General features: G+C 40.2%; 1 protein-coding gene across 17 annotated transcripts in view; it reads left to right on the forward strand.

Annotated features, from left to right (window-relative positions):
• Positions 1-27,299, forward strand: part of lrrc7 (leucine rich repeat containing 7) — a 134,479-nt gene that overhangs the window by 75,266 nt on the left and 31,914 nt on the right. For all 17 annotated transcript variants that reach the window (XM_064333354.1, XM_064333355.1, XM_064333358.1 and 14 more), the window contains 7 exons: positions 14,859-15,061; positions 17,529-17,646; positions 17,834-17,912; positions 19,066-19,155; positions 19,597-19,653; positions 21,731-21,794; positions 26,905-26,979. In XM_064333354.1, coding sequence (XP_064189424.1) covers positions 14,873-15,061; positions 17,529-17,646; positions 17,834-17,912; positions 19,066-19,155; positions 19,597-19,653; positions 21,731-21,794; positions 26,905-26,979 — 672 coding nt within the window. In that variant the 5' untranslated portion in view covers positions 14,859-14,872. The remainder of the gene's footprint in view (positions 1-14,858; positions 15,062-17,528; positions 17,647-17,833; positions 17,913-19,065; positions 19,156-19,596; positions 19,654-21,730; positions 21,795-26,904; positions 26,980-27,299) is intronic.

Raw genomic sequence — 27,299 nt, forward strand, 5'->3', positions numbered from 1 at the left:
TTGGAAAAGGAGGCATCATTATTACGAATTGAAAGGTTTGAAATTGAAACTTTCAGCATTCATATTTGTTTCTTCCTGCTGAGCTAGACCAGAACAATGTGAGCCGGAGTACAGGAAATAGTGATTACTGAACCATGTAGGTTCATTGTATTGGAAGTATAGGTGTTTAATAGTATTTGTGCCCTGCATTATATCTTAGCTGCTTTGAGGCCAAAAACTAGTAGGTAATGATGCAGCAGCTTATTTTATGGGTCAGCTTGCCCTCAGTTAATTGTTCCTCATATTGAGAATTGGCATTTTTTCATAAAGCAAGCAGATCTGATTATTTTTATTAACAGTGAATTGCAGAGCTTCAACTGAACAGACCTGCTAGTTTCCTGCTCATTGGGTTGCATGAGATTGCAGTGACAAAACTGTTGTAATTTAAACTGTTGTAAGTAAACAGTTTTTTTGTGTGCTGTTAGATGTTATGAACATGAGCAAGGACAAGACAAAATCTTGTATTTCATTTAGTTTCCTTTCACTTTGATTTTGTGTTTTTATTTTAGTGATTAAGGTAAGATTAAGTAATACAATAAACCACAAAGTGGTTTCTCATTTCTGTGCTTGTGCTTGCCAACACTGAGACAATGTGAATTAACAATCTAACAGTGGGAGATAGAAACAGAAATCAAAACCAGTGAATAGAAAGAGCAGTATTAAAACCAGTAAAGGGCACCACAGGTATATTTAATCGAATAACAATCTATATACATAGTGCACATTTTTAGAATCCGTGGTGCTCTCTCTGTTCATCGCAATCTTTTAATTTTACTGCAGTCATCATGACACAGCAAAATATTAAATTGTGTTTCCCCTTTTTTTTTCGCTCCCATGTTCTGCCCTAGAGGTTGTTTAATGTAACTGAGCGTTCCTCTGTGAGAAAATTAAAATGCGGATTATGCTGTGGGGCTGCCTCTATTTGTTCAGGGCTGTTAAGCAGTCTAATTTGCTTAGAAATGGCTTTTCTTCAGAAGTGAGTGTTCAGGAGCAAAATACTGTCATTCAAGTTTAAAATCAGAAATACCAACTTTGTGGACAGGCCCCCAGCAGTACCACAGGCTAATTCCAGAAATGCGACCATATTGCCGGTATGGGTCTGCCACACACAGGGTGACACCCATGGGAGGGACAGAGTAACTTGACACAGGGAGATGTGATAATTTTTTTTTTCTTTTAAAAGTTTTTGTTGCCTTTTTTATTGGAAGAGAGGGCATGCTGCTTATATCAAACAAAATAAATGCCAGTCTTCTCCGTTCATCCTCTGTTCATGGCCCAGCCTACACTTGGACCTTAACTGATTAAGCTACTCAGGTACATTTGTTAATGCTATAAAACAGCAGTGAGCAAAAACATTGCTGATAGTTTCTTTATTAAGACAGAACTGCTGAAGCAAACAACCAGGATCCATAAATTATGTTGCTCCAATATTTTTCTATAAAATTGCCATTTTTTGGCTTACTGCCTGGCTAGAAAATTTAACGAAAATATATGTATATATTTATTTGAAAATTATTCACAAATTATTGATTATTGTATGCGCTGCTGCTATGGCAGTGTTATAAATGCAGATGTGACAGACTGTTTAAATAGCTAGCTGGCTACTGATGTGATTGAGGGGACTTTTCTTCAGCTTTACTTTAGAAGAAATGCAAGAGAAGGGGAACATGGAGAAGTGCTAGCAATGGCAGAATATCCGTGGAAAACTGGTTCATTGTATTTTTCTGGTATGCGTGTTTTTAAATAGCGGTTTATATCTTATTTCATTATTTACTGCCAGTTTGGAACGGCCAATCATATCTGTCAGCCCATCTTGCTTTAAAAGTTTTCCTGTTTGGAGAAATCAAACAGATACAATCGATGACACACCTTGACTTACCCTCCACCTGTGCTTGGTAAGGTAATGAAAACGCGCAACAGTGCTTCAGCACAGTGTTACGTAAGATACTGAATCAACTGGTGAACAGGAAAGAGTGAACTGACTGAACTTTAAAGAAGCAGACACCTCCTGGATTTATGGGGCTGGATTACCTGTTCTATTTCCCCTCCGATATTACTAAAAAAAGCATCTCCTGCTTTCTGGCCTCGATCTGTCTCCATTACCATGTGTCCCCTGGCCTCCAGCTCCATACAGGCTGCAGGGACTCCCCTTCTCTTCAAGGTGACCTAAAATTCATGTCCTGTGCTAGTCGCTACTCACTTCCTTTGGAACTTTATTTAGAAGAATCCACTGTAATATACCTGTGACTGTCTTGGGTAATTATGAATCCGGTACTGTTGGTATTCGAACTGTCTTTGTAAATAAGGTGTCCCACTGCACAAGGGAACTGTTCACTAACAGAACCTATGTGAATTCATTTTGTTGTGTCTGTGTATAGCAGTGGTGATGGTGTTGAGGAAAAATGTTACCACTTAGTGTTACCGCCTACCCTGACTGACTGACTATTTGTGAAATGCTACGGACCCTTACTGCATACATTCCACCTCTTAACAGCTTGGTCACTGTTCAGAGCTTAAACAACTAAATGACAGTCTCAAAAGCACTCTCAAATACAGCCATATCCCTGGGCTTGGATTTTACGACCTCAATTGATTGTCGCCAGTGCTATAATATTTTACAAAGCTTTATGTCATGTATTTATGTATTTTATATGACGAGAATAGCTCTCTGACCAGTAAGTAGAAGCTTTCTTGCTGTGAAATATTTAAGCCTTGAAAGCCTGTTTGAACCAGGAAGTTCTGAAGCAGTTGATGCCGAAGCATGCCATCTGTTCAAGGGCACAGTACTCTCTGAGTTTAGAAATGTCTGGAAACTGCAAATGCCCTTGAGAAAATGTTGCATATTCTCACGTGACTTCGTACTTGAGATTTTTCTCATGAATATTGTTTGAAACTTCCATCTCAGGTTTCAAGCTAATTACCCAGAATCATGATAACATCAGTTGTACTGAAGGCCTGTATAGCCTCAGCTGTGTTATGAGCAGTGAAATGTATGCCCACCCCTGAAAGCCTAGAAAAATGTATGATTTTTAATGGGAGGCAAAGGAAAAAATGTTCTGTGAATGTTGAGGAATGCCACAGAATACAACAACTAATCAGCAACATAGGAAAAGTCTGAACAACGTTGTGTACTGAAATTTCAATGAACAACATTACCCTTGTCATGACTTTCTACAAAAATAGAATTGGATGTGTTACTCAATAAATAACGGTTTTATGTAAGTGTATACAAATTGGAGAAGAATAGGATTCTGCACAACGCTGTCCTGGTACAGCTGCCAGGCTATGAGGAAAAATGTTAGAACATAGACTAGTCTGAATGCATTCTGCTGCTGGGGATTCAGTTACAGTAATAGTGTGAACAGGCATGTACAGTAAGCCACCAGCTAGGCTGCGGGCTTGATTATGCTGGTTAGAAATGTGGAAGAAAAAACAAATGTTACTCGGATGGTCAGCAGTTCCACCAGTGGAAGCCCATCTCACGGAAGCTATTTATATAATGTTTGCAGAAAATGAAGGTCTTCTTATCATGGTGAAAATAAATGAGGCTCACAATTAGCAACAACAATTCCCCAGAATTGCATATCCATTTGCTCAGTTTCATATACATCAGGGACTAATGAGCACAGAGACATTGCAGCCACAGGTCGCATCTGGTTCACCTGCTTACAGTATGTGTTATTCACACTCCTCCCAAACATATTGGACAAATGTACTGTATAAATATAGCTTGTGGCTTTGAATTATTCAGCTTTTTATAAGAATGCTATTACGCTTACATCATTCAAGTGTTTTATTTATAATTTCTTGCTACAGCATGTCAGTCAGGAATTGTACTTGACACACATTATAGTACTAGGCTAACTAGCTAGCTAGCTCAGTAGCTTGCTACTTTTGTGCAGATTGAGCTATTCTAGTGTATTCCATTTGCAAGGTTGGTTATGCGTATGTATTATGATCCAGATTTTGAGCGATGAATTAGAAAGAAGTAAAACTAACTTTAAAAAGAAGGGGTTGTAATTCAGTGCGTTGCAGCATGCTGGTTGTCCTGCGGCACAGCGCAAGCTGGCCTGGCCTTACTCACAACAGCAGTCTTATCACTGATCACCCCAGGCAAAAGACAATAAGGCCCATTTTCAGCCTGCTCTGACTCACCACAGTGCACTACACCCTGCTTCGAAACACACAGAATATGGCTGTATGTTTCCCCTTACTATTTTTCATCCCTTGCCATTTTGTATAATGAATGAACAGCTAGCTGCAGAACAGGATGTTCTTTGCAAGTCCCTCCCACACACTCTCTGGCATGCTACCTCGGAGCGCTGGATTGTATGTGGAGCACAAGCAATAAAGAGATTCACCATTTTCATTTCTGTCTGGCTGGCAGCATCGGTGCATGTGGGCATGAGGATTTGAGGTTCTGTGCTCAGAAGGTGACACTTATAACACTGAATCTGCAGATCAGGGTGTGAATTTGATTTTGTGTGCTATTTGGGGAGCATGTGAACTTTAAAGTGTACACAGTGCATTTATTTAATGAGAGTATAAAGGCTGTTTTAACCCTTTTCTGAAACAAAACTGTGTTTGTAAAGCCAAAGGTTGTACATGAGTGGCGTTGTAAGGCCATGGCTGTATTTTAGTGTTGGTTCTTTGCGACTGACCTCGTTTCAGCTATTATAATTTTTACAAGATAGTCAAAGTATCTTAAATATACTCACTGTATAAGACTGTAAATTCCACCACCTGCCAACATTGGGCTCTAGCTCCCTGTAACCTAGCAACCTCCTTTATGATCTGATGCTAATTAGTGCCTTGCGTTTTCATGCCTTTGACCATTCGAGTTCCTTTTCTTCTTTCCCTGGTTACATAATAGTGTGCCAAACAATGCGTGTGACACATATGAGTGTGTTAAAGCAGTTAGAGAACAACAACACTGGATGGATACATTTTGTATTATAATGTTACAGCTGAATCTAAATCAAAAATAGAATTGTTTATGTTATATTTCTGTTTATTCCTTGTTGTCTGAGGAGGAAAGGTAAGACAGGGCCGTGAGTTTCTATCAGTGACATCAACTAATAGTCACAGAGTGAGGTGGTTTCTCATTTCCTGTGTCAGAATAAGGTCAAAATGAAAAGAGTCATTTTGGGCACTTTGTGGTTTTCAGCAAGGATGAAATAGGATGGGATTTTTACAATAGCAAAGGTTTTGTAAGGCTTTGTAAAGCTTAGCCACGCCATACAATGGTGTACAAACACAAATATCAGAACTGCAGTGCAGAAAGAAACTCTTGGCTCTTGGAACCATTGTAGCAGCAAAAACCATTGTAGCCACTGAAAGTCAACCGTTCTAGATCATCTTTGCTACAATAGTTTTTGTGAAATAGGCTCAGCTTATCATTGATGCAAGTCACAAAAATCACATTTTGCTTAGCAATTATTGTTACTAGCACATAAATCATAAGTGTTCATTTGAAGCATTTTTTTCTGCAGCTGAGTCACAATAGTGATGTAGAAACTGTATGTAGAACAGGATGTAGATAAACTGAGCTGTATGTGTTCAACTCATTGGACCACGCTTTTGCTTTTGACTGAAGTACAGAGCACTGAGCAAAGAAAATATTAAATGTCAAATTTTAATAACATTATATCACCTTATAAGATACCATCATTTATTTTTTTTACTGTTGTTTTGTAACAAATTAAGCTTATTAACTTAGCCACATGCCTGTCACCTCGATTTAACTCCATCCTCGCACATGTCAACACAAATTGGACAAGTACAATTGTTGTGAGGCTGTCTCATGTCTGAATGTTTAATTACAGGCTAAATGATAAGTGGATAAGCGAATCAGATTTTTATGATTGCAAAACACAAGAGTATCTGGGATGTGCGTGTAACTGAAACACTGCCCGTCCCTAGCTGCCTGGACCCCCTAGCAAGTGACTGCGTTTGGAAAGGGCAAAGCTTTTTTCATGAAAGGCCAGGACTTCAAATCACTCCCCTTTCACTTGGGTAACATTTCCTGCTTTCCTGCATGGGTATGCCTTCTTTGCTAGCTCCATCCCTTGGTAATTCTGCCTAAATTTCTCTCATGTTGTTCACTCAGTGAAGAAAGTGGCATAATTTACTGTTATGTTAAGAATTGATGTATGGGATGTGTTAAGACAAACTCACCTGCTTACTTTTTTACGATTAATTATTAATTCCTATCTTTTGCACTTTGGTGAACACACAAGGAGCACAATTAGATTTTTTTCCCGGTGATTTAAATACAATACCAGCTGAAAAAAGTCTCATTGATGTGGTGAAAGTGAAATTACAAGGCGACATCTATCGCTATAAACCATACGCTATAGTTAAAAATGCAGTCCGCTAGACAGTGTAAATTTTAAAAACTACAAGCTGGATGTGGCCCAGGACCTTTCAGCTAGGTAGAGCTGTCACCTTTAAGACAAATAAATTGTCGGGATCTAACAGCAAAGGTTAAATCAATAACTTCATGTTAATTAACAGCACTGTCTGGCACAATTGTGTCATTATGTTCATTAAGTGATGTCTTTAATCGTTTGAGTACCAGGGGAATTAATCTTTTCAAGCCATTGCTTGTAGCACTGGATAGCTCACTATGAATGTGCTTGTGGTGCTACAATGTGAGGGTAAAAAAGTACTAGATTTCAGCTGTGGTGGTTGATCAAATAAGCATAACATTTATATATTGCAGGGTGAATTTATGGTTTACTTTCCAGATGTTTTATTCATACTTCATAGTCATTTAAATTGTGTACTGTAAATAATGAAGCAGATTTCTATTTTTCCGAACACCTGGTGTAATTTACTGTACTGATGTTCTGGTGTGGTTAGGGGTAGATGTACAAGAGTAGCTGAATCTGACGTCTGTGATGGTCATTATTTTCTCTCAGAGCACAAAAAGGCATATATTTAACATATTTGACTTACTATCTGTTGGCATAGTGTTGTGTTTTTATGTTTTAGCACTGTCTGAATCCCAAAAAATCTCTTCTGTTATGTAGACTGTCATCTATCCTCTATCTACACCCGCTTATTTCTGGTCAGGGTCTTGGCAGGTGCTTGTCTTGGCAGCATGCATTGGGCGAGAGGCAGGAATACATAATTAGGATTTTCATAATTCTATGGAGTCCAAAGAGAGGGCAAACATTAACTGCTACCAAAATAATATTGTACAATATGAGCTACTGATCTTTGCAAAAATATTGTGACCTTTTCTTGTATCAATGTTATGACGTAGCTCACTTTGCATCCTAAGACAGCCTTGGGTTTTATGCCTGATTGTTTCGAATTGGATTCCCCTTCGCTAATTCAGCACTGCCTTATTTGAGCTGATACGCCTTACGATTTAAGTCTATTATACTGCAGCAGTTACTTAGTCTAAGCAAATTTTCACATTTATAAATTTCTCCTCATTAAAGTACATTCGTTTAGCAGGCGCTCTCATCCAGTGTGACTTACAATACAAGACAACATAATTGCATTCAGTGATGTAGGTGAATCACATTCCCACGCCTGCAAGTACAGAATATGTGCAGCATCATTAAAGTGCTAAATGCAATTTTAGTGCGTAAGTACAATTCAAACAGAAGCTCTTGCGCTGCTGTTAGGCTGATTCTCCGGACAACGTCTATTTTCATGTCCGATAAAGTACCTGCTGCATTCATGGCTGTGCGTCAGTTTGTTGGCTGTTGCATTCATTAGCTTTTAGTGTCAATGGAACAGATGTAAAAGACTGCAGATTTTAAAGTGCGGGCACTATTTTGGTCCCGTCTCTGAAAAACTCAAAGAAATGAAAAGGCCGTTTTTTTTTTCCTCCACGTCTTTGTATTTTTCGAAGTGCTTCCGTAATCTGCTGGTGGCACGCTGCCAGCTGGAGCCGAGTCCATTCTCTCCGCGCGCGCTGAGAGAGGGAGAGAGCGGGTCGGCCCTGACCGCGCTGGCACGCGCTCTGATCCACGGGGGCCTTTCTGAGCGAGGGCCGAGGGAAAGGAGGGCCCCTGTGGGGCGGGCGCTTTGTGAAGCACGCTGTTCCTGTCCGCGTGACGCCCCGGGCCCCGCGGCCCTCAGCCCGGGCTCTCAGACGGACGGGAGGCGTTCACGGGGGCCCGGGGCCTGCTGGAGGTTAACACCCATCACTTTGCTCCACTGTGAGCGACAAGCTGATATTAATGGCGTGCAATGCGGTCTGGGAGCGAAAGCCGGACAGCAAGACAATGTGCCTGGCTGGTCATCTCTAACGAGTTGTGGCAGGGAGCGGGTGGTTGCGGAACATGTGGAGTGGGGGTGCGGGGTGGGGGGGGGAGGGGCGGGCTGTGAGGTCAGCATTTCTCAAGGAGGGATTCTTTTTCGGAAGTTGATTTATTTCTGAGCTGTCCAATGGTGAGTTTTCCTTGGTTTTGGCATCTGGTCATACTTTGGGGATTTTTATACTCCCAATGTAAACCCAACAGTTCACTCTTAGAAGCGTAGCACTCCATCAAAACTTCGGTTTGGTTTGTTTTACTTAGTTCACCTTTATGAAACGGCAGGTACAGTAAACAGTGTCATTTTTCAAAGTAATGGCAAAGCACCACACCTCCTCAGAATGTCTGTTACACAGAGCCCAGCTCTGCAGTGCTCTGTTTTAATTTATCTTATTAAACTGAGAAGGAAAAGGTAGCTTTGAAGGCTGTGAGCTGCCTGTATTGGCCCTCAGCAAGTTTTTCTGGAGTTAAGCAGTGAGACTGCAATAGATGTGTTTCACTGAGGAAAAGACTAGTATAGGCCCTGTTCCATAAATAGCAAGTCAAGCATGCCTACGATGTTCATGTATTATTTCAGAATTAATTTCATTTTAAAGTCAGATATGCTGTTTTGGCAACAGAGCTCCCACCAAGCCCCTTCATAATTTAAAAAGAAGAGAAAAGTCCAGTTCTCTTGACATGGAGAGCTGGGTGAATTGGCCTGGGGAGTGCCACAGACACTGAACAGATATATAGTTTAAAAATTCATTTTTTTCTGGGAAGTTTATTTGGTTGAGTGCCCCTGCAATGTTTCCAGCCTTTGCTTTTGGGATTCTGGCTTTTATTTTGGCTGTCCGCCATTGCGTTATGCAGCTACAGTGACAAAGATGTTCTGAGCTGTAAGTGAATTTATTAGGCAACTAGCTCTATGATAGAGTGTGTCACAGAATGATGCTGTCAGAGGTGTAAGAAAAGGTTGGTGATATATGAATTATCAAAATTCTTTATTGCACCCACATGTATCATAAGGATGCATTTTCACACATCTTGATGGCTGGTTCAGGTAACTCAACTGACTATGTTATATTTCAACCCGGGGGCTTGTGGGCATGAGAAATATGATTGTCTGGTCCCTAGTTTTCACATGTTGTATGGTTGTCTTGGTTGTGATATTCAGTATTGAGATATGTCAAATTTATTTTCTGGCAGAACTGTTTCATAGTTCATAATCCTGTATTCCCACCTCTAGTTATGTACTACTGTTCTTCATTCATATTCTCCATTTGTATTTCAGATCTTCTACAAACACTTAAAAACTTGGTATCGGTTACTGTACTGCTTTGATGTTATCAGAATTGTCAAACCGAACACCAAAGCCAACACAATGAGCACTAGATAAGATGAAGATCATATCTTTTGGAGAGAATGAATTGAAATGATTTGTTGCCTGTTAATCTTTTTCTATCTCATCAGGCAAAAACTATTCCTTCTGTTTTTTCCAAAACTTCTTTCTAAGGATTTTGCTTATTAGCTTTGTATTCAGATTTACACTTCTTATTTCAAGCATCTGCTGAAATTTATTATGCAGACATAATTGCCTTTTAAGGTTACTGAAAAAAACATAGCAATCATATAATGGATTATTGATCCAGAGATTTGAAGACATTAGTCAGAGTAATACGCCTGTGAAGCAAATGCATTTCATTTTATTAAATACATCTCAACATTCAATGGGAAAGAATACCTTTGGGAGTCATGAAGGAAGTGTATCACTCTTCCAGTCTGAATTCTGCTGGAATTGCAGACCTGAGCGCTTATAAGGCTGTTAAAGATGATTTCTGCTTTCACAAATACGTCAGGTCATCACGCAGTAATGAGAACGGTCGTCCAGCGCAGTCTGGTCACTCTAGTTGGGTCTGTGTCTCATTCCCAGCATTCACATGGCCTGTGGTTCATTTCCTCCTACATTTAAAATCAGCTTTATAGATTGCCCACTGTAATCTTTGTTTTTCCATGAAAATGAAGATTACCCGACTCCCAGCTCTCTCTGTTGCTTCTTTGTCTTTTATTTGAGTCACACTATTTACATTTCAAGCAAAGTTTCAAACTCTGTTTGTTTGATCTAACCAAATGCTTGGCCAAATGTGTGGTATAGGACCACCTTGTCTACATGTTGAAAATCTATGAATTTCAGTCACATAGAAAATACTGCGATTCAATGACTCAATTAATTGGCTTGCTATCCTTTAAGAACATGTCATACATTATGTAGAGAATTGTGTTCTTATGGTGCCGAAAAGTAGATTTTTATGGGGTCATCTGTTGACCAATGTTCTTCTGCAACACTGGATTTGCCTGGCTGCCCGATGAATTAAAGATAGCATAAAAATATATTTTCCTTAGTAACCATTTGCAGCTACGGTACGACATTGCAAGCTGCAAGTGCCATGCTGGTTGTTACTTGACCCTGAAGATTTCAGCTGCTGGATACACATATATATTTAATGAGCATGTACTGTACACTACATTGCTCCAGATTCCCTTTTAGAAGCTGGTCGCACACCGTAGCAACTGAAATTCTTACAGTTCAAGACAGGGCTGAGGAAATGTGTGTAGGTGAAACTATATTCCACATCAATTCAGAAAACATTAAATCAACATTCTGTGACCTACACATTAATTTCATTGACATACATGTATATATTTTTATTGAAAAGTCAATGTACAACAGTAACAAAGACACCCCTCCTATGACTCCATTCACAATTCATTTGGCATCAGACTCCCTGTAGATTTAAGCAGGACTAATGGTCCATTTAAAAACATATTGAGACTAGGTGATGCTGCCTTTTAAATGGGGCTTGTGAATTGTGATTGCATACTCTTGCCTCTGCAGAATCTTTGCTTGCGTCACACAGTTTCCATAGCACCCTGAGCAGAGCTTGCTGTTCTATTCACAAACCAAACACTTTTTCATTGTGTTTGGACTCTCTTCTTCCAGAAACATTCCAGGACCACAGGAGATTATACAGACTGGGCAACTCACTATGACATCACTGAAAAAAAACAAAAAAATCTGAACAAAATTAATTATTTGGCTGCATAGTAAAATGTCCAGTGTTAATTCAACTCTTAACAGGTAACATTTGGTCCCACATTCCAGAGTGGACATTTTTACTGTGCTTTACAAAATGGCCAACAGTCACTCAGAGTAATGCAGTATATCACTGTCTTCTCTTCCTGTGTTTCCAAGGATGCTGTTTTGTATGTGATACAACAGAAAACAAATAATTTTGTAATTCTACCTGCTTCTGCTGGACCTGAGAATTGCACTGTGCAAAATAAATATTTGGTTACATTGGCTTAGAGATAGATTGAAACTTTTTCCCCCTGAAGAACAAGTTAATGTGTTCAAGTGTAATTTGAGTCACATGGAGCCTTTAGACCTGCTTGAGTCAAATATTTTAAAATGGATGCATGCTTAGGAATAGATATTTGAATTCACTCTGTGAGTGCGGGTTTGTAGATTTCCTAAATTCAGGATTTTTTCATAGCGCCTATTCAATGGCATTCTTTTGAAGTGTTGTGAATACTGGAAGACTGATTATCTCCAGTATGTGATGCCTATGTTGTACTAAGCAGGATTTTTCTGTTAATTTTAAAGACTAAAATTGTGTAATATTTCATTGCCAATCTTAACTACTGCATGGATAGAATTAATTGCTGCCTCAAAATAAATCTGAATCTTAACAGAATGTTGTAAAAGGCATACTATGCAGGGCCACAGCAATTCTAAAAGATCCAGCATACTACGCCTTTAAATAGCAGTGCTTTTTAAAGGTTAACTTTTTCAATAGCTTTTATTAGGTGCATCTACCTGCAGACTATGTATGTGTGATAACATACAACACAGAGTATTGCTACAATGCTACATAAACAGATTTGATGGGGGTGCATTCCATGCGTGCTATAAGTCACCTGTGAAAGATCAGGCATCACATTGTCAGGCCCCTTTATTTATTTGTCTGGAGGTAAAGACACGTGGTCTTATCTCATCTGACTGTTTCACTTTCCCCCAGCTCTCCTTTCTGTCATATCTGCTTGAGTGTGATTAATCTCATATGCACTCCAGTCTTCACTGCAAGCAGCTGAGTGAAACTCTCAGGATGGGAGATGTGTGGGGGCCCTGCTCTTTTTTTATTTATTTAGTTTTACCGGAGCAGTGCTATAGCCCGGTCACATAGAAACAATAGCGGCACAATAGCAGGCCACAGTGAAGTCTCTTTAATAAGAGTATTCACATAAGATTTCTTCAGTCGAGTGAGGTATGGATGCAGCTGCACTGATTTCACCAGTCTTCTGTTTCACTTGGTTGCAGTCAACCACCCTGGATTTTGACTCATCTAGAAGTCACCCATCTAAGTGAAAATCTGTACAATTACAATTATTAATATTCGATTGTTGATGAATATCCAGCAAAGTATTCTTGATGAACATTTGCTGAAATAGGTTACCATTTATATGATGTGTGAATCTCCTTTACTCCTGTACTTAGCAACACAAATGCAGTGCTGAATCAGATGTTTCATGGATATCACAGTTTTTGTTGTGGTACCGAAGGTGTGGCCTTGAATGTGTTTTTGTAAATAAAAATCTTGCCAATTTAAATAAGGATCACCAATCACCAGTTATGTGATTTTGCCAAATTTGGTATGAAAATGATTTTAAATGTAACACAAATAAAGTTTGTTTAACCACATTGATCATCTGATTGAGTGTTTGAAGATCCTTTAGTGTTTAATCTTAATGGTTTTACCTTATGTATATGTAAGTTATAGCTAAATGGCTTCATATGCAGGAAGACAGAGCTACTCAAATGAAAAGGAATCCACTGATACTGGGAATCCTTTTTAAAACTGCTTATTTGTACCTTGCGGGCCTCCATTGAAGCAAACATATTGCCATTTGCCTTCTTTGGTAAATATTAGCAGTCTAGTAATAGAACAGTAATGAAACCATGGAATATAAATATTTAACATATAATGCTTAGCCTTTGAGGCGTCCCAAGGCAAGTACACTATTGCTAATAACAACTATTTCCTCAGTCATGCTACTGTCATCTTAGCCCTTGTGAATAAAAACCTGTCAAATCTTTTCAAGCAAGCAAATGTAACTAAAATGTCACATTAAGTTGATATACTTAATATATATTAATAATATACTATCTTAATATACTTCAATGACATATTTGTGGTGTAAAATTCCATTGTAAAAGCTAGGAATATGATTAATGTGATCACAGTCCCCCATGGGATTTGCTCATTAGACCAAATGTACTAAGCTGTAATAGTATTAATTATGCATTCTGAAGCCATAATAAAACATAGAACAAGGCCCAGTACCTCACTCTGTCAAATCGAACTACACAAGACAAATGAATAGCACCGGTATTGTCAGTGGGTCCTGCTATCATATCGCAGCTTTCTTTTCTTTACGAGCTAGTTACGATATTGTGAGATTTAAGTTATTCAAACATCATGCAGTTTGTCAGCTATGTTGATTTATGCTTGCCATCCTACCTCATTACAGAGACTGTACTTATTCCTCTCCCAGCATTACTCCTGTTAAGGGATTGCGCTGCTCCTCCCTGCCCTTTCCTGTGGGAACATTTTTAAAGGCTATGAATGAAAATTAAGAAATAAACGAGAGCACATCAAGCAAGAAGCTGCATTTGGACACTGTCAAAAAAACCATTGCTCTTGTTATCCAGCTGCTATCCAGCAATATAACAAATGTATTGTGTTTACACATATGACCCACAAGGAGTTAAAAAGCAATCCTTTGATCCCACATGGATATGTATTGTGCATGTAATGTGACAGTGTGATTGGCGATCCTGACCCATCTTTGTTCTCTGACATAGAAAGGTGACTAGGAGACAATGGAGCATTAAATTAACAGTGATTTACGTATCAAGAACTTTTCCTTATTGTGAAGTGTCACGCTGTGATGATTTTACACTCAATACCACTACAAAGATGCATAAAGATTTTCCTGATAGCGCATAATCTTGCAGTGTGTAATCATCACATCTTCTCTAGACAGATGTTCTTGTAGTCAAGAACGGTACATGATTATGCAGCATTGATTTGAATGAAATACTTATATGAACATTAAATTGTAGACGTGGAATAATCCAGTGCTCTTTTCAGTGAGGTGTGTTCTATTGGTTGACAATTGGTTTAATTCAGGTCAGTCAATCACACTGTCTGAGGCAATTAACATAGCAATCGATGACACTGCTTCAACATGATTGACACAAGTATAATTTTGTCCTGTGCTACCAGACCCAGTCACTATTGTGGAGGACAAGGAATGGAGAATCTATTATGGAGCCAGAGGATTAATTGAATGCAGTGCTCATTTCTGATGACACAAGTAAAAATAAACAAATAAATAAATAAATAAATAAAACTAGATGCAGAGCTTACAGTAGCCAAATAAGGGAAGTCCTGAATGCTAATAGAATTAGGAATGTTTGGTGACCTTTTTATCCCTCTTCAGTGCAGTGTCTGGAGATGACAACCAAGAGGAAGCTGATCGGCCGCCTGGTGCCCTGCCGATGCTTCCGTGGAGAGGAGGAGGTCATCTCCGTGCTGGACTACTCCCACTGCAGCCTGCAGCAGGTGCCTAAGGAGATCTTCAGCTTCGAGCGAACGCTGGAGGAGCTCTACCTGGACGCCAACCAGATTGAGGAGCTTCCCAAGGTAGGGGAGCTTGGCTGGAATAAGAGCTGGCAGTGAGAACGGGTCAGAAGAACCTCATCGACTCCCAAATCGATTATTTTAACCAGCTACTCCGTGGTGTTTCTATGACCGCCTCGGTTTAGGGCATGATAAAATTCTTCCATGCTCATTGCTGGCTTTGATATTGCAAATGAGTGTGGAAATCCACCCGCTCCATTTCGACTAATAGGATGTGCGATGGTAATATATACAAATGAAAGCGTGAAACTTCAATTGTATTTGGGTCCCTTGGCTGCAGTGTGGTGCTGCAGTTGGATCAGGACCATGGACAGTGCCTGTGGAAGTAGCGATTTACTCAGTGCATTACAGCCGGATGAACTTTCAGTCTGAGGAAGTGCAGAATGCTATCTCCGGCTTTAATTGCCTTTGTCACTTATGCACACGGAACATCAGTGCTCAAACAGAGATACCGTATGTAGGTCTCCATATATGTGTGCATGTAATTATGCTACGGTATGCAGTAAATGACCTGCAAATGACTGAAGCCGAACCCATGATATTGATGCTCATACACCCTTGCATATTCCTGAAATAGCTCGCAGTACAAATATGACAGACAGAAGTCATTATATAAATCTAAAAAGAGTATTTGATTTTTTAATGTGAGAGAAACTGAGAGCGGCTTAGCTTTTACGTAAGATTATGTCACGAGTGCGCGATTGGCGCCTTAGTCTATTCTGAGCCTTGCTGCATCCTTATAGTTTCGGCATTTACCCAGTGGCTTCTGCTGCTCTAATTTAAGTAATGTCTGTCAACGAGAACTGTTGTGGTAATTTTTGCATTGCACATGGGGCACTGGCTGCCTGCTCCTTGTGGCTTCAGGAGAAATAAATGCCTGATGTAGCACTACTCCATAAATCCCATCCACATTTATGGGATTTTGAAGAGGAGCCCAGTGTGGCTAATATTAGCAGCATCGTGTTCTGTTCTAAGCTATTCTAAAATATTATTCTGCTGCACTGGCATACCAAAGTTCATACTTTAGATGCCCTTGCTAGTTATCTTATTTGTATTCCTGTGGTCATTCGGTTAGCTTTAATGGAGCGTAACCACGCTGATCTGCACGCCTGATTATATTCTTCTGCAGCTCTGGCTCTGTTGCTCTACCCTAGTCTTGTGAGTTTTACAGGTCCTTGGTGTGACCGAGCCGATAATTACTGTTTTCAGAAACGCAAGTTGCGTCCGCCAGTTTTTTTTTTGGCGTGTGAGTGTTTGTGTTTGTGCATGGTGGGGGGTTCTCCTTTTTTTCTCCTGCTTGAAATTAATTACACTGTGCTTTCACGTCACTGCCGTAGCACGCACAGGGAGTGTTTTGCACTGTTACGCGTTCGGACGCAGGCCGGAATCGAATCGTGACCGTCCCGGAGTGACGTGCCGGGAGTCCCAATGGGGTGGTTCACAGCAGACCTGGGTCAAATACGTATTTGTTTTGTATTCAAATACTTTTCCACGCTTTACTGATCTTGTCTGGTCTATTGGAACCAATGAAATACTCTCAAAAAGTGCAGACCCCAACCTTCTGGTCATATTGGCAGGCTCAGTTACACCAGGCAAGACCAACAGGGCACAGAAAAGTATTTGAATCCAAAACAAAATACGTATTTGATCCAGGTCTGGTTCACAGCATTGGCCCGGGAGAGAGGATAACGGTCAGCTGGTCTTCCCCTGTCCTCACGCGAGTGTGTCTCCTCTGTTGTGCTGGGGGTGTGCAGCTCAGCGGGTACACTGCACAGTTGCAGCTGGCATCACGCACCTGGGAGGACCTGTGTGCTGGACTTCACTTTATTGAACTAACGCGGAGGTTGCAGTGATGACGCGAGCCTGAAAAACACAGCTGGGCCTTCCAAATATGGAGAAAAATATGCTGTGACAACTGGGTTAATGAAGAGCAGATGTTTCAGATATACACACTGAAAATGGAGTGGATGAGCAATGAAAAGAATGATGTACCAGGATCTTCGTGTATGGTGAAGAAAGCTTTTGTTTTCCAGTGACTTACTACTAACTGCTTCGGGCACAGAATTAGGCACAGAAAGAGAGACAGAGTGAATCCATTTGAATACCTCTTAAAATAGTTTCCACTTGTACAGAAACCATGTTTCTGTGTGTTTTTATATTCATTTGAATGCAATAGTACCCCTCTTTTCTCTCTGACTCTAGCTGTCCTCATTCCACTGTTTTGCACTTGTTGTCTCTGACATTTTGATTACTCAGGGGTATTATCATTTAAACTTGGAATACAAAATGAGATGTCTCTCTCTTATTAACAGAATCTGCTTTTTTAATGAAAACTCTGGGTAGCGCAATTGATGACAGTCAAAGTTAAAATGAGCCTGACAATCCGATCATCGTCCCTCAGCTTTCACCATTTTTAATTTGTTTTATTTTTCATTCGCGTGACTAAGCAGTCACTCTCTGTCTTTTCCAGCAATTATTTAACTGTCAAGCCCTTCGAAAGCTCAGCATGCCTGACAATGACCTCTCCAGCCTGCCAACCACCATTGCCAGCCTTGTAAACCTGAAGGAGTTGGACATTAGCAAAAATGGTAAGAGTGCAGGCGGAGGCCAGGGTTGTCCTTAATCGCCCTTCCAGGTGAATCATGTATGTGCTTCAAACGTTTGTCCACATTCATTGCTACACATTGTTTTCTAAGGACAAGCTGTCCTAAACGCTTTCAAATGTATTGCTACAGAGGCCCATTGTGTACTTAACAGGAGGTTCTGTATTTGCAGGTATTCAAGAGTTCCCGGATAACATCAAATGCTGTAAATGTCTATCAGTTGTTGAAGCCAGTGTCAATCCTATTTCCAAGTAAGTGTGAGAGAGAAAGTGTGCTCTAAAAAGGGGCGAGCTACAGGTTAAGTGAACAGGTGCCTTTTAGGCTCATTCGTGAACTGCTGCTCTACCATTTTGCTAATTGCACTTTCCAGATTAAATGAATGGTTAAATGTAAATAGACTGAATTGCATCCATGCATAATACATCCTTCCAAAAAATTTGCATAACTAATCAGGATGTAACTGCCTTAATAAAATAAAATATTTACTCAGGTTAAGTTTCCTTAAAATGTCAGATTTGGAGTTGCTGGTTTAATTTTAGTGTAAGATGTATCGGAAAATATTATGCATTTGTGTGAAATAATACACTAATCAATGAACTAATCAAGTGTTAAAGAAAGTAACAATGGCCACTATGTGACAATTCTTAAAAATAATTTGAATAACAACATGATTTGCTAATGATTATAATGACTATTATTCAGATGAAGTATTTACTCAGATTAAGTAATGTTTCATAAAAGGTCAGTTTGAAGGTTTCATTTGATTATTATGTATAATTGTGTTAATTCAATGTCAAAATGGATATTTTAAAGCATTTGTGACTGAATGTTTTCTTTGACTGCATTTTCAGGTTTCTCTTGGAAATAGAATTACTGTAAACCCAATATATTCTTTCAGTGATTTAATTCACTTGAACCAAATCATTAAAAAGCCAATGCGTTATTGAGCTCTACTTTGGATATAAATACCGTATACTGTAAATATACTATCCATTAAATATTTATTGGGTTTTAGCCCTTGGTAAGAACAAAAAATACAGCATTTCTTCAAAGAGCCAACATAATTTACCATAGAAAGGGAGGGAGGAGTTATATTAATAAAGAATATTATCGTTAGGCAGCTTTAAAAGCAAGCAGTTGGGGAGTGCCTGGAAGAAAGGTTCCTGAGGTTGATAAATGGACTGGTCTTTCCTGGTTATAAACCCGTTGTGAGTACCGGGGCAAAGCCCTAGCCGCTGACTTATGGCTCCCAGCGTTGCCCTCTCTGACAGCGGGTGAGCGGTAAGGAAAGCTGTCGCGGGATTACATTTCTCTCGGCCGCGAAAGTTCCCGAGTTGCTTAACGGCCGTAAATTGTGCTCCGTGGCAGCAGGCTCTAACCGGACCTCCCCCTCCCCCCCTCCAGGCTCCCAGATGGGTTCACCCAGCTCCTGAACCTGACACAGCTCTTCTTAAACGATGCCTTTTTGGAGTACCTCCCTGCCAATTTTGGGAGGTGAGTGCTGTCTCTCTCCCGGTCCTAACCCACATGCTCTGGTGCAGACGGCTGCAGGAGGTCATGTCTTTTTTACTGAGAGGTTTCATCATCATGTATGTATTCTGTTTTCACTCTGTTATCTCCTCTTATTGTGATCCAGTGAACAGGGTAACTATTCTTTGTCATCTCTGAGCAACCGCAAAAGTGTGGTGACTCAGTTACCTTGAGGTTACATTTACAAAGTCAGACTAAGCATCACTCTTCAGAATTGAGATTGAGTGTTCTGTTATTTATCAAAATGGCAGCGGCGTGCATCCTGGATGGCAGAGCCTTTCGCGCAATTGTGCAATACCCCTCAAATCTTCTGCTATCCCTCTCCAATCAGGGGGGCCCTTAAACAGAAGAATTTCAATTCTGTTAGGTTGCTGACATGTTTTTTTTTAATCTTCTGCTTTTCAGGCTGTCCAAATTACGCATTCTGGAACTTAGAGAAAATCACCTGAAAACCATGCCGAAGTGAGTGTTCCGTAACTGACTGAGCGTCGATGATCCATTGGCTACCAGACATTACTAGTCAATTCAGAAAAAGACAAATATGTAATGTAAATAATAAAAAATGTATTTTTTAAAAGAAATAAATGTTTTATTCCCAGTCTTATTAATGAACAAACAGAATTACAGGGAAATAGAGATATCAGAACAGATTGTAACTGATAATAAAATTATCTGCAATTACAGTTCAGTCATTGATTGACCTGTGAATGGTCGGCCATATTTATTTATAAGAATGTGAAATTCACTAAAAATCTTGTATTTTGTGCATAATATTGTTTTTACGTATTGTTGGCTGTAATCAGTACTGAAAATGTGTCGTCTAACAAGGGAAATACATTAATTATTTAATGGATCAGCATGTCCGCGCTGCCTTGCCGAACCTACCCCCAGATCACTCAGAATAAATAAATGATGGATATTTCAGTCACTCTTTTCGTCCCGCTGAAGTCACCCCACACATCTCAGCATGTGGAATGTTCTTCCCTCCCCTGTGGAGGAGTCACTGATGTGACCATGAAATTTAGCTGCATAACTATGGGCAGTTTAGCATTCGCCAAGGCCATATAGGTTGAGTGAATCATCACACATGAAGAGGGTGATAGCTATTCCAGGAGACAGATTGATGTTCCATCAATCTTCTACTAATAATGACACCCAGGGAAATAGCCCGTACGAACCCGTCTCTCTCTCCAGTGCCCTGCCTGTTGAATGTTCTCAAGGGAAGATTTCCTATTTCATATGCATTATTTCTGCAATGGGTTTTCTCTCTCTAACAAACATGTAATCCGCACCCATGTACTCTACCCAGTCCATATCAATCAATCAGCTATGCAATCAAATGGTATTTACACTGGCCTGTGAAGAGTGGTGGCAAGACACAATATTTTTGCATTTTTGGATACATTTCACTCTCCTTTTTTTTTAGTCCCTGCTATTTCAAATTGTTTGGCTTTGGCGACAGTGTGGTCTAGAACGGCTTGCTTCCTTTAGAACTGAAGCATTGCTAATTCCAGTTTGCAAAAGCAAAAGCCATCAGTCTCTCCCCGATGGGGAAAATGCATTAGAGGGAAAAAAGGGCTTTCTACATTCTTTATTGTGTACCATTTTCGCTTGATGTTTAAATGAAATGTGAAAGCACCATGTTGGAGTGAGCATAACGGTGTACGGAGAATGGAGCAGAGGCAGCGGGGCTGTGATTAATCACAGTTGAAATATTTCTATACGCTAAGCTCCAGGGACTGAGAGCAACATTGCATATATTGGCTCCTGCACGTTGGCTCAGTCAGCTGTCCTGATTGAAACTGTTTTTATTCCCCAGCAGAGATAAATGATAAACAGCCAATAAAAATGTAAAAGAACATTTGAAAAGCGGTGCATGAATGGATAAGCTGTTTCACACTAGCAGTTAGTGAGATTAGCCCACACCCCACGTAGAGTTGATTTTGAGTGGCCATTCAGAGTGTGCAATGGTTGAACATTGTTGAGATCAGAACATGGTCTGAAATGAGGGTGTGGAGATTTTTGGCTTGGAATATAAATATGAATTGTGGTAATTATCATTGTCTTGATGCTGTATGCCCTAGAAGGAATCTGCCATGACATAAAGCTATAGACTGCTATAATAATGGCAGTATGGAATAAATAAAATATTCCTCATATTTTTATTTTCCCAAAGTGATTTCACTGAAAGGTTCTGTAAACTGCATGAATGAATAAAAAAGCTGTTGATGAAAGTACAGGTGAAGCAAAATCAAGAGAAACTTCCTTCATTTGTGTGTCAACAAAAAATATACAGATTGTCACATAATCAGTGATTGCTGTCTCTGCACATCTGACTATGGTTGACTGCCATATGTGTGAAAAGTATATGCAAAATGTCCTGCGTGCCAGCATGTCTCGTGATGAAGGACAACAGCGACAGCAGTGGGAAGTTCACTGTTGCTCTCTGTCAGGCAGAGCTGGCTGCGGGTTGCTTTTTAAAAACTGTGACATTGTTCCCATGCCAAAATCTGAGGCTCTCCCTTCTTGTTTGCTGCAGGTCAATACACAGGCTGGCACAGCTGGAGCGATTAGACTTGGGAAGCAATGAATTCACTGAGCTGGTAAGAAGTGAGGGCCCTTCAAGATTTCAACAACATCAACAGGTGTAAATTGAGAACTGTGCGCTCCAGCACTTTTCTTAGGATTTGGCTGTTTTAAAATACTTTTACGCGCATTGATCTATAATTCAGAAGATGTTTAAAACATGCTACTCTTGGCAAGGCAGCGTGCTCGCTGTTGAGCAGATGTTGATTGTCTTGCGGAGCAGGAGCGAAAAGTGGAAAAACGAATTTATTAAACATTTCAGCTGAATCCGTTTGTGTTGCTTGTGGCTGGCAGTGTTGGATTAATTTAGTGTGCATTCAAAATAAATCGCCTGGCCCGTATGCTGCAAATTACTGCCGCATCTGGGGGCGGGAGGCGTGGAGCTCAGCACCAGTGGTACCCGAAATTGTGGATTTCTGCTGATAGCAGTTTATACTTTTAAGTAGTTACAGGCAGTTTTGCTTTTGATCTGAGTTGTTCTCAGAAGGCCCATGGAGGCATCCTTAATTATGTGCATATTTAAAGTAAGTTAATTAAAAGGATGACTACGAAAATTCAGAATGCTGACGAGATTCAAGAGAGAGACCTTAGGACAGGCATTTGTTGGTCAAACCAGAGGTGTCTTGTTGAAGTTTTTATGAATGGAAGCCATAATAAGAGAATGTAGATTGTTTGTCTCAGCTTCCTTTGTGACACGATCTGATGTTGTTTAGTTCTCCCAAGGTACAATTCACGCACAGAAGAGGTGTATTATTTGCTAAACCATATGTAGATCTGCAATGGGTCTGCTCTGTGATGCTTAGTGTCAGTGGTTCAGAGAGGCAGTATATGGGGTATGACTGTCTTGGCGGAAGGTACAATCACCAGACGTGCACATCACAGCTAAGGCTAACAACTTGCAAGTTAACCCATGCAAAAATTTGTAGAATTAAAAAAAAGGTATAGTTTTGCATTTTGTTATTCGTAGGATGTGAACAAACATCAGACATGCTTCAAAGTATTTGGGGGCCTGTGTTTTATGTTTTTGGATGATGATAAATGGCACATTTGCCCTCTTGGTTCCAAGCAAACAGATGGTTTAGCCATTTGTCGAACTCGATTGAGCGTTTGAAGCCCCCCAGTTACAGTGAAGAGCCCATTGATCCTTTCTGGAGTCTGAATTTCCAGTCTGTGTGTCCTGCTTCAACCCCCACTTCCCCTGAACCTGCCCCGGCCCAATCCGCTCTCCGTCATTAGCTGCCCCTGAACTCTGTCCTCACACCTCGTCAGTGCGTCTCTTATTCTTTTAGCTGCTGGCTGGTTGAAACAGCTGCACACTTCCGTTGGCATGTGGGATGCCCTTAGGCTGATCAGGGATATGGCAGCTCTTTTATTCAGGGTACTGGCAGGATTTTGCCATCCCTTTCGCCGCACGCACACGGCGTTTGAATGATTTACTTGCTCTGATGTCCCTTTGCATTTCCGCACTCATAGGACGAGGCTATTTGTCGTGCTGAGATGTTGACTGTTTAATCCTTTGTTTGCTGCCGCTCTGTATTTATAGACTTTATCAATCACATTCTGTCAGGCCACTCTCCTGCTCTTTACTCTGGCAGATAGTGGCAGTTTCCTTTTAACCGACTTTCTGGAGCACACTTGTAAAAGAAAGGATGGTAGAAATGGAAAGACTCTATTATGGCTTTTCCATTTCCTTTATTTTAGCTTTCATTTTAGTTGGGGTGCGGTTTTTATTTTAAAACAGTCATACTTTCCAATCTAATTCACCATCAGACGCTGTAATTCAGAGTTAATTCAGGCATTGCTGAATTCAAAGATAATGTGCTCTTTTGTTATTCAAACGGAACTGTGCAGTTAAATGCTCACCTGCCCACTCGGCTCATCAGAGATAAAAGACTCTTGTGTGTTCATGCTTTCTCAATTTTTCAGGCACAGTGCACATCACAGTGTACCACCGTTCGGTTGTTTTTTTTTTTACATGTAAGAGCAAAAAACAAATTTCCCATTTTGGGATGAAGCACCTTTTGAAATAAATGTAGTTCAGGTTTTTTATTTTTTTTATTTTTTGTGTTATGATGACACATGGATAAAGTGACCTGAATTGTGGGGAAAGATGGGGTTGATTGGCTTCATCACAGCTCAAGCGAGCTGGAATATGAGCAGATGTTAAGCCATGTGAGGCTGTGACATTGGGGAAGGTGTCCTAACTGAAGCCTATGCTATGGGAGGGGTGGGGGGCACAGATGCTGACGCACATGGGGGGTGGGGGGGGGGTGGTAGTGTATGAAATGAGGAAGTCAAACACCGACTGAAACACCAGGACCACAAAGACAGGCAAGATGTGCCTCGGCACAGGAAGTCCTCAACGCGGGCCAAGTGTTTAATCTCTTTCCGGTGAGAGCAGGAGGCACATTCTGGTTGCCAAGGACAGAGGTTCTGTGCCAAAGGAGTTTATTGTTTCGTATTAAAAATTAACAAGAAAAACAGTACATTGGAACTACAGTGGACTATTAAACCTGAAATCTGTGTTTACTCTGATTGATAGTGGTCTTTCTCAGATCAACTTACTCTTAGAATTAAGCACAACCTTGAGAAAATTATTTATTGGATTATCTACAGCAAAAATAAAAGATGATAAGCTTAGCCACTGTAGTGCTTAGTTAGTAAGTAATTGATTACAAAATAGGCCTCTGTCTCAAGAGGAAGACTCATTGTGCCTAGCAGAAAGCGACTGAGTAGCTAAATCAGCAATTAAACATGGTTACAGGGCATTTAATTTTCAAAAATGAACACCCTTCCGAGTAGTGTTTTCAAGTGTATGAGATGAACCCAGTTGACCCCTAATGACACCCCCCCCCTCCCCCCACCCCCCCCCCACCTTCCATCGATCACTTAATAGTCACTGATGAATAGTAGGCTCCCATTATCTCTGTTTACTGGACACAAATTCCCCTGTGTATCTCTGAATAAAGAAAGTCTTTGGGCTTTTGGGTCAGGAAAAATATGTCTTTGGCCAACTGCCACGAGGTGCTGCTGAGTCTCGCTGAAGGTAAAGAGAATTCTTCATTGCTTTATTCCTGGCACTACGGAGATGGAGTATTGATTCTTCTCTGGAAACACGGTTATGGTGAAATACGTAGACCTTAAAATGCCTTTGTTGCCGTTTAGTTGACCACTGTTTTTCAAGGAAAATAATTTCTTATTTCTAAAAATAAATAGTATTCAGTTCAGTAATCAATTCCTGATGAAGATTCGAGGCCATGTGTTGGGCATTTTTGCTGTTAAAGAAAATACTAAGAATAATGACTTTGTGCTGTCTGCAGTCATCATACAGGTACCTTGTGATAATGTACAGTAATAGCCTAACATTTTAGAACTTAGTCTTCGGCTAAAGCATATCCCATGGCAGTTTAGCTCAGCTTGGTGCAGTCACGTTTCCCATCCAAAATAATTTAGATCTGAATTATAATGTAGAATTTCAAACCAATTTTCCCTCTTTTTAGAAATAGTAGTACTCCCTCAGCTCTCTGCTTTATTTGCATGAAAAGGCAATTTGTAAATCTTAAGCTCTTGTGAAACCTGTGATACTTTGACAGTGCCAGATGACATACCATGGGAATTTAAGTAAGTAACTCTCAGATTAAATGAATGATTTAGCGAACTGGTTTTACTGCTGGAGATATTTGCAGCTGCTACACAGCACAACTTGCATGTGTCTTTTATTCGGTGTGCTGTCTGACATATTGTTGTTACATGTTGTTACAGAAGAAGACAGCTTTGAAAAAAACATTTCATAAAACCAGAATACTGAGGGAAAAGCTTGCAAACACTGTTACTCTCTAGTCCTTTGATTTAAAAAAAAGATCATCGTACTATATTCAGCAACACCAAAAAGCATTTTATAACAAACCATCTCAAAGTCTAAATTGACACCAGACCAAAGATAATCTAAGGAGTGCAGAATTTTGGCAGTGGAATAAAATCATAATAAAAAAAACATGTTTTCTAGCATTTTGTTTTAATCCAGTTTGGATAGCCCAGTGAATACATTATGCTAATGGTTTGGTTCTATTGTCGCTCTGGATAAGAACATCTGCTAAATTAATGTAATGTAATGCAAACATAATAATCTAAACTACAACTGATCACAATGCAATGAACAGTGTGACCCAGCGTAGCTACTGACTGCATAGGATACTGTTGTCTATCTGAAATTTTGCAGTTATATAAATCATGAATATCTGTCAGCTAATTAATATATATTTTGAAGAATGCTCTTTTATAGTTTTCATATACATTACGCACAAATAATTGTACTATTTAAAACAAATACATTTTAAAGACAGGCAGATATATTTATTGAGGGTCTCTTGGTGTGGCCACAGCTAGACCAAAAATAATCGATAGAGGTAAGTACACCCCTAGACCCAGGGTTTCTAGAGGTGTTCACACAGTCACACATAGGGATGTTGAGATTTAAGTTACAGAAACATTGGATGTAACTGTCAAAATATTTCCTCTGCCAGATTGAAGTTTTCTTTAGTCACATGGGTGTATAGTTGGACCCAGTGCTTCAACAGACACATTTTCACATATTCCCCAGTCAGCCTGTGTTTCCGCAAGCAGCACGCCCGTGGTTCATCCCGGGGGTTTCTGCTGAGATATTTATACGGGTCCATGGTCAGTCCTATGATTTCTGGGGAAATATTTCCATTGTCCCTGGGTTCCTGTGAAGCTGTCCTCACAGCTAGATCCCTAGTTTTCACAGGCCGGACACTGAGAGCAGTCTCTCCAGCTCTTCGTCAATGCCACTTTTTAGGCTGCAGTCATTTGCACACAGGCACACACCCACTGCCCCTATTCTTAGTTTCAAAGGCTGCTCCAATTATGCACGGTACATAGGCTACTATCTGGGAATCCCTCAATTCAATTAACGAGACTGCAGGAATTTTAATCAGCTTCGCTCTGCCGACATGGCTGCAACAAGGGATTATTTGAATGATTTTATTGTACAGATATATCAATTTATCTCAGTGGCGATGCTGTAGCTGTTCGTGGTAACACAGCTACATTGAAGCCCATACATTTTGTGGATGTGATTGCTTCTGAACCTTGTGTGTGTTGTTTCAGCCAGAAGTCCTGGAGCAGATACATAACCTGAAGGAGCTGTGGATGGATAACAACTCACTGCAGACAATACCTGGGGTAGGGCAGGCTCCCTCTCTCCCAGTGTCACTGACATGAAAGAATGATCTTACTCCTATACCGGGATTATCCCCCAGTACTTCTTTCGTCTGCAAATCTTTTTAAAACCATTTTTCAAAGTAATGTTGTGAAACATCTGGGTGCTTGTCCTAGGTTTGGTTTCTTTGCTTGTCCAGGTGCAAAATAGCTAGTAAAACCTGCTGAGCTTACCCAGGGATGCTCTGTTCTTTGATTGACGGACGCTTTCCCATCAAGTGTTCAATAAGTCCAACTCAGCACTGAACTCACTGTCTGTCTGCTTCTCCCCCTCCATGCTGATG

The sequence above is a fragment of the Anguilla rostrata genome, chromosome 4 (assembly GCF_018555375.3).
Source record: "Anguilla rostrata isolate EN2019 chromosome 4, ASM1855537v3, whole genome shotgun sequence".
NCBI lineage: Eukaryota > Metazoa > Chordata > Actinopteri > Anguilliformes > Anguillidae > Anguilla > Anguilla rostrata.